The sequence below is a fragment of the Mauremys reevesii genome, linkage group 4 (genome assembly GCF_016161935.1).
Source record: "Mauremys reevesii isolate NIE-2019 linkage group 4, ASM1616193v1, whole genome shotgun sequence".
NCBI lineage: Eukaryota > Metazoa > Chordata > Testudines > Geoemydidae > Mauremys > Mauremys reevesii.
Window position 1 is genome coordinate 104,099,339 of NC_052626.1, and position 14,928 is coordinate 104,114,266.

The following is a 14,928-nucleotide window of genomic DNA, read 5'->3' on the forward strand; positions in this document are numbered from 1 at the left end:
ATAATATTACAATGAATAAGGGAAGTGGTGAATTCACACCACCCCAGCTGGAGCCCAAGAAGGCTAGAGCCTCAAGGAGTCCTAATCCTTCTCTGAGCTTCAGGGTGTGCAGGGGACAAGGGATGCACAGGCTTCACCATCCGTTAGGATGATGTACCCTGCTTTTCTCTGATGTGACTGGCCCATTATATGGATTGTGTTATAGGTGGGAAAAGACTTGTCCCCTATTAATGTGTGCACAGGACTGCAGTTATGACTGGCCTTTGTCTGGTGTGCACAGTAAAAGGGGAAGGCTCACATATTACACTGTTAGGACCCAGTACAAGTACGTAGATAGTGTGACAGGGTCAGGCCAGATGGCTACAGGAGAGTGTTAGAAGGTAGATATATTAGTCCCAGATTAAGTAGATCCCTTTTCCCTGGGTAAGGTAACAGGGGCAGTTCCAGAAGAAGCAGGAACTTACTGGAATCAATTAAGGCAGGCAGGCTAATTAAGACACCTGGAGCCAATTAAGAAGAAACTGCTAGAATCAATTAGGACAGGCTGGCTAATCTGGGCACCTGAGTTTAAAAAGGACCTCGCTTCAGTTTGTAGCGTGCATGCAAGGAGCTAGGAGCAAGAGGCACTAGAAGCTGAGAGTGAGAAGGCATATTGCTGGAGGATTGAAGAGTACAAGCATTATCAGACACCAGGAGAAAGGTCCTGTGGTGAGGATGAAGAAGGTGTTGGGAGGAGGCCATGGGGAAGTAGCCCAGGGAGTTATAGTTGTCGCACAGCTGTTCTAGGAGGCACTCTAGACAGCTGCAGTCCACAGGGCCCTGGGCTGGAACCCGGACTAGAGGGCGGGCCCGGGTTCCCCCCAAACCTCCCAACTCCTGATCAGACACAGGAGGAATTGAGGGGAAGGTCTCTGGGCTGTTCCCTGACCCACATGGTGAATCTCTGAGGTGAACAAATCCGCCAATAAGCACAGGACCCACCAAGATAGAGGAGGAACTTAGTCACAATAGATACCTGCTTCCCCTCAACGCTTCTGCACAAGTGCTAGTCACAATCTGGCCCTAACTGTGTGTGTATTTTCCCATAATTTTTCAGTGCAGTTTGCCCGAGTCAGATATTTTGGCACATAATCTCCTTCGGTACTCTACTCTCATACAGCTTTTTGGGTTAATCTAGTTTTCTCCCAAGGGATAACTATAATATTGCTTTCTGATCACTGGAAGGTATATCCTTCTTCTAATCCATCCCTCTGGAGGCATTTTAGTAGCTGACATGAGTGATTAGGTGCATTCCTTTTGTAATTTACACACTTACAAAAATCCAGCTTTGCTCAGTTTAACATTCTCATTTGTCTGAAATTCCCTGACTGGAATGAGAGATCTCCAGTGGCCACACAACTTTAATTTGCTAAGTGTTTACTCAGCAACATTCATAATTTCACCCACTACCTACCCATGTTTTCTGAGAAATGGAGAACAGACATGCACCCCTCTATTACTAGAATATTTCAAGCACACACATTGTCTACTTTGCTCATGAACATCTTAAAACAGGAAATAACATTTTTTTTGTTGTTGCTTAGTATGTTGCTATGTCTTTTGCTGAGATTGGTGGGATATAATTCAGGGCTTTCTATTATGTAAAACATCCTGGGAATTCAGTCAGGATGTTTTGGTTTTTTTATGTGAGCATGTCTGGATTATATATAGGCTTGGAAGAATTAGATTTTTATTGGTAAATGGCAGTAAATATGGATTTCACTGTACACGCAAATCAATGAGAAAATATTTCCATTGATAATTGAAATTAACACATAGGCAAGGTAAGAAAAATGCTGCTTGAGAACTTAAGGATATTTACTTTGTATATTTTGACAAGTTGATGTTGACAATTTTGTGTTTTAATGGTTATAAAGCTGTAACTGTTTGGATCTCAACATCTGCTGTCATTAAATAATTATTGTGTGACACATACCTCGTCCATAATTTCCTGTGAACATTTAAATACATAAACATTTAAAAATATTGCTTACAATACATCTATATTATCTGTCAAGATTATAAAATAAAAATTGAGTTCTGCCAAGCCTAGTTATATAGCAACCACAGTTATGAACCGGGGACATTGAGTTTACTACACAGCTATGAAACCCATACATTACTTGGTTAGAAGTATATGCTTTCTAAAGAACTTTGGGCTTGATTTTTTAAAAGTGTTGAATGCTTGCAACTCTGTTTTGAAGTTACTGGGATATGTAGGTGCTCATCAGACCCAATCTGTTTGGTTTTTATCTAATTTTGAATGTAGAATATATAACGCATGGCTCCTGCCTGCATATCAACTCTTTTACACAGAATATAAAAACTTGTGCATTTATTGAAAATTGTATGTAAAGTATTCCCTCCTCCTGTCGCTATCAGATTTAAGCAACTGCAGATTCTCCCACTGGAACAGGATACACATGCTTAATAATTTATAGCAAATGTAATTTAGTAAATTCACTTGCTACTACAATAAAACCAGTGTTTCTCATAGAAATAACAATTCAGGGATATTATACAGACTGGCATTGTTAAAGGATAACACTAGGTGGCAACAGGTACACTCTTTTAATATAGAAAATGGGGAAGATATTAAAACTTGATTTACACATTCTTTTCTGCTCTATGAGAATTATTATTTTTATCAAGCAAAAGGGGACTTGTATTACTAGCAATATTATAACAACTACCCATAAGTGCAGATGTACCTAGGCTGAAGAGACAAATTTCTGACATCTTTTGGAAAAGAGCAGGGCCGGCTCTAGCAATTTCGCTGCCCGAAGCATGGCGGCACACCGCGGGGAGCACTCTGCCGCTCGCCGGTCCCGTGGCTCCAGTGGACCTACCACAGGTGTGCCTGCGGATGCCCCACTGGAGCCGCGGGACTGGCAGACCCTCCGCAGGCATGCCTGCGGGAGGTCCACCAGAGCCGCCTGCTGCCCTCCCGGCAACCGGCAGAGCGCCCCCCGTGGCATGCCGCCCCAAGCACGCGCTTGGCACGCTGGGGTCTGGAGCCGGCCCTGGAAAAGAGTCACATGTCTCTAAACAAGTGTAAAATAGCAGTGAATTAAAGAGCCTGATACTTCACACTCCTCACTGAAGCGAAAATCAGTGGGAGCTTTTTCAGGACAGAAGTCTTGAATACCACCCTAAAAATAGAATCATACATGGTAGCAAAACATATTTTCAAGTAATAAACACTGCTCCCCAATCTCTAATTCAAACGTTGTGTGGTGCAACTGCTCTGCGTCAGGTTGCCCAGGTAGCATAATCTGGCCTGGTGTCCAGTTTAACCTGCTAAGGTAGGCTCATATAATGCACTCTTTCCTTGCTCCCACTGCCAGTGCAACCAGAGAAAAGGGGCTTGGGCTAGGACACCAGAATGATATGGTGACCACTGGATACATTTTTGGTTCCCTATAGTTGTTGAAGTCTAGCAGATCTTTGAGAAGCCCTGAGACTCATCTAACATGGCACAGGGGGACTTGCGTGCAAACAGATAGCGCAGGATCAGGCTAGCGCAAAGGAGAACTTCAAGCAATGCTAGGTTTGTAATGAAAGAGATGCTGGGGCTCAAGCAATTGTTTTATTTTCAGAACTGATGCAGCAAAGCCAGAGGTGCCGGGACTCAGCCCTGGCACAAATTAAGCACTGGCCTTCAATTATCTCTGTGTGTGTGTGTGTGTGTGTGGTTTTTCTTCTTAACACTTCCTCTATGAAATGGCATAATTATTTAATAAATCTGTGAAGACACTACTTATTAGAAGAAAATTGGGAAATTTTCATTCTGGCCCATGCACAAGAATTTCACACTTTCCCTAACTGCTTTTGCTATTTGTATTTCAATTTTGTGATTTTAATACCTTTTAATAAACACTGTTCCACAAAGATGCTACTAAGGTGATGCAGGTGATTTTTAAATTCACCATAGTATTGATTTCATTTAACAGGACACCCTTTTTTAAAGTAACGTGTGAACTGTGATTGTAGTTTTCCAAGACTTGGAGTGGTGCTTGGTCATGATAAATAGGAGAAATCTATACTACTTTTACTGTTTCTATACTGCCTTTTTACTGTTTCTGAAACGATCAACCATTAAGAATGTATTTTTTAAATGTAATGATTTCTGATTATTTGCTTGTTTGAAATGGTGTTTCAGTTTTCCTCTAAAGTAAAAGCTGTTGCACTGTACAAACCTTTTGGAAAGTTTCCTTGTGTTGCCTAATTTTGCACACCAAATAAACTACTCTTGCTGATGCAACCTCTTTTAAAAAACATCATTAAAGTAGCACATTAAATAAAGTAGCATGTTCTTCTAAGGCTTTCATAGTAATGATCTTACTGAATCAACATTACTCACATTGGTTTCATGTTCTTTCCCCGCTGAAAATTCACAACAGTTCAGCCAGAGTTATCAGAAAAGTTATATAGTTTATTCTTTTATTTTTAAAACAAACAATCTTCATATTGCTGAATTGTCTGTTAATTCTTGCTGCACTGTCAGTCTTCAAATTGTTTTAGTATGCACTAGAAAATGTCAACTAGAATACAATGTCACATTTTCTACTGCATAGTGTAAAACAGTTTGCATATGCATTACTCTGCATGTGTAATATACAGTGGATACACTTAATGTTCATTCCAGTTTCAGAGATACTAAAAGCTTCAAAGATATCCCCCATTTTAAATACAGTTAATAGAAATAGTAATATTTCTAAAACCAAAATGAACCTTTTAAGTGTGATCACTATAGTGTGTACGTGTGTGTGTGTGTGTATATATACACACACACGCATGTAAATATATATGTGTGCATATGCATATTGTTGTGTATATATGTCTCTGTATAATAAATCATGTATTCTTCCAGATGCCAAATTTAAGTTTCCAGCCCATTCTACATGTGAATGGCGTTATGATGCCTGTACAAGCCCCTGTTTCAAAACATGCAGAAACCCTTTGGGACAAAACTGTCAGGATGTACCAAAGTAAGTATCTGCATTTTTCTAGAATAAAAGTATATAATGGTAAGTACATATGACACTGGATATAGTTCAGTACCATGGCACCATATTCATTAATCAAAATTCAGTGAAGGAGGAAGTAGTGGAATTGTAGCCATTGTGGTAGCTACATTAAAGTGATGCCCTTGAATGGCAGTAATCTTTCAAGATAGTGGGTATCCTAAATTAAGAGCATCTTTGAAAAGATATGGTAGTCAGCTAATGTCAAATAGTTCTGGCCCTGCTCCTCTCATGATGGCATTGCAGCAACCATATCTGTCCCTAACAAAACTATTGAACAAAATTTTATTCCAGAGGGCAATGGCTCTCTGGTATTTCTAAATGAAAGTCTTTAATATTGGAAGGACAAACAATCATTCCAAAGACAGAGAGTTACATAGTTCACATGTTAGCTCAGATCTGCAAGAATGGAAACATGGTCAGCTGCATCTTGAAGAAATGTCCTGAGCTGATGAGAACTAGAAAGGTCCATTATCAGGGTCCTGTGCCTTAAATTATTTAGAAATGTAGAATGCTGTCTTAAAATGTAATACTTTGTCTATAACCGACTGCTTGAATACTTAATACTATGTTTCTCTTTTAGAGTGGAAGGATGTGTCCCCATGTGTCCTCTCCATATGGTGTTGGATGAAGTCACTCAAAGATGCGTGTATTTTGAAGATTGTATGTTCAAAAATTTTCACTTCGTTATGTTTAATTTGATACTTAACTTATGACATTACTAGATACCTAAAGTAGTATAGCCAGAATTTTCAAACATGGGTGTCCAAAGTTAGACATCTAAGTCCATATTTAGGGACCTACATAAATGGCCTGATTTTTCAGAGATTTTGAGTCCTGGCAATATATCAGTGAAAATTAGGCCTCTTACTTAAGTGACCCAATGCAGTTTTTACATTTCTAACTTTAGATGCCCAAGTTCATAAATTTTGAGTTATCATTTAACATGCTTTATAGTTGAAACAAATTTCTTTCTTAAAATATAAGACAAATTATGAAGAAAATTAAGAGGTTCCTTTTCCATAAAACTTTCAGTAACATTAAATATATAGTCAATGCCTTCCCTAACTCTTTTTTCTTAGAAGCTCTAAAAAATATTAGAACCCTGAAGAAAGGGGCGGGGGGGGAAGATAGGACTAGTTGACTTAATATGGATCCCTTCCACCTCTAATAGCTTAATGATTCTAGTATAATGATTCACAAACTAACATCTATTTTTGCCTGGTTTTAGGCATTGAGCCTTCATTTGATGTTCGACCTTCACCGTCCACTATGAGAACACCAACTCTTTCACATGTAACTTCCAGTTCTTTCAATGTCTCAGCTGCAGCAGTCCTGAGTAAAGTAGTAACTTCATCTCTTATACCTGAAACAAAAGACACAAAAACAACACGTGCATCAAAGTGGCAATTCAGTGCAACCATAGAAAAAACTAAATTTTCAACTGTTCTTATTCCTAATACAACCATTTTAACCACAACTATATCACCAAATGTTTCGGCATATTCAACTGGAGCTACATCATCTGGCAAAAGCACTATTGCAATGTCTGTATCACCAAAATCTAATGTAAGCTTCCCTTCAGTACTTGATGATTTTCCATTGACAACTCCTGCCACTACAGAAATTTCTACAGGTATACAAGCAACTGCTAAGGTATTGAGTGCTACAGAGCCTGAGACTGTAACTACAACACATGCAATGACTAAAATCACTGAAACAGAAGGCAAACCAACTTCTACTTTTATTTTAACGGGGACATCGTCAATAATAAGAGTAACAGAATCACCAGTCACAACTACTGCAATATCGGAAACATCAGAAATAGGGATACGTTCCACAATGGAAACAAAACTAAAACCAGAAAAAACTATAGCCCCTTACTTGGTATCAGCCACAGAACAAACCACCACATATTTCACCAAATACACTATGTCACCATCTTTGGAAACCTCTTCTTATGCACCAACAGCAAATCAAACAAGAACTTCAGAAGGAACAAAACCAAGTACTGAACAAACTTCTTCCATAATAGCTTATGTCACTGAAACTTCATTTTCTCCTCTGATTACTACATTATTTACACTGAAGTCACCAATGACTTCAGAAACAACAAAAGGAACAGTTGCTTTAACCAAAGAAGAAATAAAAACCACGTTTCCCCAACTATCTACACACCCTGTTCCATTATTACATGTAACACTGTCAGTTACTGAAACGCCTACATATATGGTTCAAAACTTGACAGGTAGTGCAGGGGTATTCCTTGCCACAACTCATCGTGCAAAGACAGCAACTCTGCAAACTAAAGAGATGTCACCGTTGTCGTCGTCATCATCCTCAGGAATAACTGGCTTCCTATTTACAACTGGTGAAAAAGAAATAATACAAGCAACCACAAGTGTGGAGCAGCCATCAAGTTCATATTTTTCTCCATATTCACTGTATTCTAGTTCAACTACAACTGCAAAACCCAGCACTCTTCCTACAAAAAGGCCTTCAATGTCCGATATAAGTGCTGCTTCTCCAGCTTTAGCAGAATCAAAAGAAACTTTGCAAACAGCATCAACTACTGAATATCCACCATTCATAGTTCTAAATATGACAGAAACCCCGACTACTTTATACACTAAATATCCTGTTTCATCTCCTACTGCCAGAGCTATTCCTTTGTCCACAAAAGTAACATCTAAAATAACAGGCCCCTATGAATTATCAGCAAAGCCAACTACATTCTCACAAAGAACATCTACTGAATACAAATCACCTCTATTTCTTAATACAACAAAGATGAGCATTGCACCCTACACTATTAGAATGACATCAGCAACAAAAACATCTGCTTTAGCAAAAGAAATCATGGATTTGGTCCCTACAATTCCATTGGTAACTAAACAATTGGAAACAATGCAAACAACATTCATCACTGAATCTCCATATACTCTTCTTAATGAGACTAAAACAACAAGGATCATTGTCCATCCAGATGAAGCACAAACAGAAAAAATTACTAGTGTACATACCAGAAAGCCAGCTACATTTTCATCACCACCAGCAAGCTCCCAACCACCTTTCATTACTCTGCTTCCACTATCCACATTTAGAAAAGAGATATCAACGACAGCCACTAGTTCTATGCACACATCATCTGAAGCTACTGTTACAATGACCATAACTTTATACCCAAGAACATCAGTAGTAAAATCTACTTTTGCAACAGAAGGAAAGACTCCTCATTTGACTGCCTCAACCATATCCACTATAGAAGAGCAACCAAGTTCATTAACATCACCATCACCTGCGGAACTGCCAGCAAAAGTCACTTTGAATATTACTGATGCCACAGTATCCCCATACTCTGAATTCAGCAGCAGACTAATAACTAGTAAAAAAGTGACAGCAGTCAAAGAAAGGTCAACTTTGCCCACTTCTGTTACACCTCCATTAACAAAGTCACCTCACATATTCCCTACCGCTCAGTATCTGGCAGGGACATCAGTTTCTCCATACACTTTAACACAAAAAATACCTAAGGAGCCAGCCACTACAAAGCATCCAGTACAGACTGAAACAGTTTCCACAGTCTCAAAGCCTACAGTTAAAACCATCGCAGAACCAGTAAAACAAACAGCATCTACAACTCAAATATCATTAATCAAAGATTATGCCTCCTTTGCTACAACTTCAGTAGGTACTTCCTCTGTTCAAACTTCATCAGCAGTGATGGTTTCTCCACAGATCAGAGAGGAATCTGCTATACCACGTTTCACTACGAAATTGACAATAGAACATATTCCTTCAACTCCCAAACCTTATTTGGAAAGCAAAAAAAGTACCACAATTTACCAGCCTCCAACAGAAATTTTGACCACCACTATTCATCCAAAAGCTCTCTTTAGTACAACAGAATCTATAGGAGAATTCACCGCCTTGTACCCATTCCTAACTACCTCCCGACCTGCAGTGGCTCTTTCAACGTTATCTCCTACCTCAGTAGTTCCAGCTAAAGTTCTTTTGACTACTGAAAAAGAGTCATCCTTAATCGATACTGTCTTACAGACTTACATACCAGGAACTGCCTCAGCTTTGCAGACAAAACTCCCAACTTCAACCAGAAAAAAAATGGATTTGACTGTCAGCACAAGACCCCTCTCTTTTTCATCAACAGTAATTACAACTTCATCTCCATTAGCTACAATGAAAAAAGAATTTCCATCATTTCCTACCCAAAAGTCAGATTCCAGTTTTGAGTCCACACAGCAGACAGCAGTTACTGAACCAATAGTTTCTAGTCAGACACCTACAGTCTCTATAGCCATATTTCCTTTATCGAAGTTAACATCTCCATCACTTATTCTACCAGAAACATCAGAAACTCCCATCATAATGGAGGAGGAGTCATTAGCAGGTGCCCTTTTAACACCAGTGATCTCAACAGCATCCACGTCAATGGGCAAAAGTGCTACAGAGAAGACTGTGGTGTTGTCTAAGCATGTGCCACTTTCAACTACTTCCTACAGTTCCACATTCCAACCAGGAACGGTGTTACCAGCTACCACACATTCTTCAACTACAGCCACTGTTTTAGCACCTTCATCAGTAAGTAGTGTAACAGCGGAAAACATCACTACAGCATCAGCTACTTCAGGGAAAACAGCAGCAATAAGAGAAGCCCTCACCACCTCATTGTTTTCAGGGAAACCCATATATTTTTCTGTTGCTTCAGAAACAGAAAAAGCCATCACCTCTGAAACAGCAGAGCCTGCAGGGCCGGTACTGGTTACAAAACCACAGTCTCTTCCTATGCCAGGCGTCACAGATTTGATTACCCCCACCTTAAAAACAACACAGACGTTTCATTCTCCATATTTCACAAATATAACTGCTATACCTCCTAAACTAGGTGTATCAGTTTTGTCCACCATATATTCATCCTCTGAGCAAAAAACTGCCTCTTCTAGTGCTGCATCATCGGGCACCACTATTCAAACCCCAAAACTTGGAACACTGCCTGTAACTGAGGTCCACACACCCTCAAAGAGTTTGTTGTTAATGATGCCAACCCACTCAAATGCTACAATGGCTGCATCAGTTCCTTCATTTGCCTATTTATCTACCAAACCCCTTTATGAGTCTGCTACAGAGTATTCTGATGGACTAACAACAGCTGAAGGTATCTCAGGAGTCACAGCATCAGTTTTCATGCCAGCTAGAGAAACAGCAACGCTCCAAACTTGTGTAGTGAGTAACGTTGTTCATGGTTATCTCTCTGCCCATCTGTAAATAGACGGGAATGTAGATTTATGTATGGTTAAGTCCCCTTACCACTAGTGCTGAAATAATTATTTATGTGCCATATATTTTTGTATTCAGTATTAAAAAATCTATCAAACTATGAGGCCAGATACCTATCTCAATTACATGTGGGTAAATCTGGAGGAACTCCATTGCAATTAGTGGATTTCATAATTACTGCAATGTAATGCTGCTTTGGACCTCAGTTTCCAAATGGGGTGATTTTTCATGGAATACCTTTGGCACCATGTGCCATTTATGTTCCTCAGTAGAAGGGATCCTTTGAACCACAATCTACAACTTTCTGGCAGATTGTTTCCTGACATGACTATTCCCTAAACTTACTCAGCCATCTTTGCCATCTCTATGATCCTTGCATACTTCTCTTCTGTATTTCTGCCTGATGTATTGTCTAAATCAATAATATTGTTCTGGAATTTAGAACAGAACCATGGTTTTGTACCATTTTCACAAATTGTGTAATTTTCAGTGGTGCTGAGCACCTACAGCTTCCATTGCCTTCACTGGGGTTTGCAAGTGTTCAATGTCCCTAAAAATCAGGCCTACTTGTCTTTTCAGTAAGCATTCTGCAAAGTTGTGTCTTTAGTTTGATAAGAATGGTAACCTATGTCTTTTAAATATGCCTTAGCCAATTACAGAGAATGAGTGCATAAAACACATTTGCTTGGATGGACAACTAATCCAAGTTAACAAGTCACAGAACTGCCCTTACAATGCAACTCAGCCCAGCTGTGGAGTTCTAGGGCTCGCTGTTCAGATCAATGGTGACAAATGCTGCCCAAAATGGGAATGTGCATGTAAGTTTTACTTATGCAGTACTTACATTAATTCAGTTTTATAACAAATTGTTGAATTTATAAGCAGATTAAGAATTAAAGTTTCTATTTTCTGGACTCTGGAGTAGGAATAGAAGATAGAGTTTATATACATCTTCTTCTCCAGGTTACTCATTGCTTAATACAGCATAGAAGCCTAATTCTACTTCAGTCAAAGACAAAACTTCTGTTGACTTAAGTGAGAACAGCATTAGATCCATAGTAGCAAACAACTGGTGCAAGGACAAGCAATGCAAGTAACTACTCAGGGTCTTTTGATTTGTAATGACTGGGAGTAGAACTCTGGGCCCTTTGAAGCACAAATACTTTAGCAGTAGGGCTGGAAAGGAAGCTAACTTTCCACTAGAGCTCCCAGTCCAGGAGCAAAACTAGAAGGGGAAGCAACTCAAGGTCCAGTGCGACTCCTACCTGTAGTGACTCCGTAACTTTTAGTAGCTTGTGGTCCATGAAAATCCACAAACTATACCCGTATTAGTCACATGAGTCAAATTCTATTCTTGGATGCCTGCAAGAGGCTCCTATTGAAACATGCAGAATTTAGTTCTTTACTGACCAAAAAATAGCACAAAAATACAAAAAAAAGCTGAAAATGTTTTGCCAAGTTAGTAAACCCTTAGAGGAAATAAGATTAAATCATACATTTATGCAATTTTATTTGCATGCTTTATATTGCTCACCAAAACAAGGAAATAAGTTAGGAAATGCCTTTATTTTATTTATTTTTTTAACCAGGTCGTTGCACATTTTTCTTTGATCTGAGCTTTGTAACCTTTGATGGGAATCATTTGGCTTTATTTAAAGAGGCAGCCTACATTATTAGCCAAACTCAAGATGAAACTATAACCATCCATATTCTTGACTGCCAAAATACCAACATGGTAACTAACTCTGTTTTTATTCTTTATACCCTCGCTTGCTAAACAAGGTTAAACAGTACAGTGAATAAAAGTATACTCTACGAAGTTTTTATTGTATGTGCTTATACATAAAGTAATATGGGATTTTAAAATTACAAATTATTAAAATACATTTTACATCTCTGTTTAAAAGAATACAGTGCTTTTCTTTTTTCACCTTATTGCATAAGCATAATTCCTCATGACATTACTGCAGGAGTAATGGTTAGTCAGTGTTAACCTCATAGTACAGATGGCAGAACTGAAATATTGAGAGGTTAAATGATTACATATATGTGTCACACACACATATCCAGGTCTATAATAATGTGTTAAATACTTCAGTAACGTAAATGCCAACTTTGTGTATCTTTCTTTATATGGCTTTACTGTGGGAAACTCCTGTATTTAGAATTAAACAGACTATAGTGATCCCCTCTACATTCTGTTGTATGAAGTCTGCAGGGTGATGATTAACACGTGAACTCCCTCGGGGCTCTCACCCTATCATATATTTGCAGGCTACCTGCATCTTACAATATATGAATCTCAACAGCTTAATGCAGAGACTTCTGCATCGCAAATTGCTAAACTCAAACTTCAAAGACAAAGGTTCATAGAAATTGCCAGTCTGGATCAGACCAGCAGTCCATCTAGCCCAGTATCTAATCTCTAAAAGAGACCAGTGCCAGCTGTTTCACAGAAGAGTGCAAGAAACCCCGAAGGAAGCAGTTACAGGAGAACTTGCCCCCCCGGGATAGTTCTGTCCTGATCCCCAGTAGTTTAGACATTGGCTTATGACCTGAAAATGAGAGTTTGTACTTCCCAAACTCTTTGTTTCCTCCCCAATCTTTACTATTATAAATGGGCATTCTTGTTACCCATATAAATATCTGGCTCATTTATAAACTCTTCTAAGTATTTGGCCTCAATGATATCTTGTGGCAATGAGTTCCAGTGGCTAATTATGCAGTGTGTGAAAAAGTATTTTCATTTATGATGTTTGAATTTGCTACCTATCAATTGCATTGAATGTCCCTAATTCTTGTGTTACAAGAGGGTGAATAGAATTATGCATACATTCCTGATACGACTTTCCTAGAAAACTTCTTGTTTTGTGTACGTTTATCTTTCCCCCTCATATTTGTGTCTACCCTAAGGAAAACAGTTTGAATCTTTTAAATTTTTCTTCATGTGATTCTTTTCCATGCCCCTAATCAGTGGTGTTGCTGTGTATGAACTCCTTGTATTTCAGCTTTTGAAATGTGATGGTTTAACACAGTTTTCCAGAACATAATAAATTGACACATTTAATGTAGACATCCTGAAGGAATGTTATTTAAATGAACATTATTCCACAAACATAGCTCATACAAAGAAAGAAAGACTTCTTAGTTAATCTGTATAAACTTCATTCAGCAGATGTGTTCCTCTTTCAAAAACTGAACATACAAAAATGCCCCTAATGTCCCATTACTTAAAAATACTAAATAATTAGCATGTAAAAATATTCACATCTTAACTAAATTTCAAAATTTTTGCTTTCTCTGCAGGGTCACTTAAACTTGACTTCACTGTGCCTGGCAATGCTGAATTTAACATATTTGTCAAACCAAATCATCATTGATCGTTTAAACAGAAAAGTAAGTTCTTGGGGATTTTGTTTGTTTGTTTATTTGGTTCTCTCTTGCTATTTACATAGTATTTTACTTTCCCCTTAATAGAATAAGAGATTCTAAGGCCATTGTGATCTAGTCTGACTTGCTGTACACCACAGGTCATAGAACATCCCCACAATAATTCATGTCTTTTAGAAAAAACATCCAATCTTGATTTAAAAATTGCCAGTGATGAAGAATCCACCACTATCCTTGGTAAATTGTGCAAAAGTTAATTACTCATACCATTAAAAAATTGTCTTATTTCCAGTCTGAATGGGTCTAGTTTTCAACTTCTAGACATTGGATAGTGCTATACCTTTCTCTGCTAGATTGATGAGTTCATTATGAATAGTTGTTCCCCATGTAGGTACTTACAGACTGATCAACTCACCCCTTAAATTTCTCTTTGTTAAACTAAATACATTGAGCTCCTTGACTCTATATCACTATAGGGCATGTTTTCTAATCTTTTAATTATTCTTGTGATTCTTCACCAAACCCTTTCCAGTTTATCAATATGCTTCTTGTATTGTGGGCATCAGAACTGGACACAGTATTCCAGCAGTGGTCACACCATTGTCAAATACAGAGGTAAAATAACCCCTCAATTCCTACTCAAGAGTCCCGTTTGTGCATCCCAGGATCATATTAGCTCTTTTGGCCCTGGTGGGAGCTCATACTCAGCTGATTATCCAGAACAGCCCCCCAAAATCCTTTTCAGAGTCTTTGCTTCCCAGGATAGAATTCCCCATCCTCTAAGTATGGCTTAATTTCTTTGTTCACAGATTTACGTATTTACATTTAGTCATATTAAAATTCATATTGTTTGCTTGCACCCAGTTTCCCAAGTGATTGTAGATTGTTCTGAATCAGTGACCTGTCCTCTTTATTATTTACAACTCCCCAGTTTTTGTGTCATCCACAAACTTTATCAGTGATGATTTGATGTTCTCTTCTAGATCATTGATAAAAATGTTAAATACAGTAGGGCCAAGAATTGATCCCCACAGGACCACACTGGAAACAGACCCACTTGATAACAAATCGCCATTTACATTTATATTTTGAGACCTATGACTTAGCTAGCTTTTAATGCATTTAATGTGTGCCATGTAAATTTTGTATTGTTTTAGTTTTTTAACCAAAATGTCAT

General features: G+C 38.4%; 1 protein-coding gene across 6 annotated transcripts in view; it reads left to right on the plus strand.

Annotated features, from left to right (window-relative positions):
• OTOG (otogelin) overlaps positions 1-14,928 on the plus strand; it is a 161,147-nt gene that overhangs the window by 102,871 nt on the left and 43,348 nt on the right. For all 6 annotated transcript variants that reach the window (XM_039537303.1, XM_039537300.1, XM_039537298.1 and 3 more), the window contains 6 exons: positions 4,913-5,030; positions 5,650-5,729; positions 6,298-10,307; positions 11,011-11,179; positions 11,951-12,096; positions 13,668-13,757. In XM_039537303.1, coding sequence (XP_039393237.1) covers positions 4,913-5,030; positions 5,650-5,729; positions 6,298-10,307; positions 11,011-11,179; positions 11,951-12,096; positions 13,668-13,757 — 4,613 coding nt within the window. The remainder of the gene's footprint in view (positions 1-4,912; positions 5,031-5,649; positions 5,730-6,297; positions 10,308-11,010; positions 11,180-11,950; positions 12,097-13,667; positions 13,758-14,928) is intronic.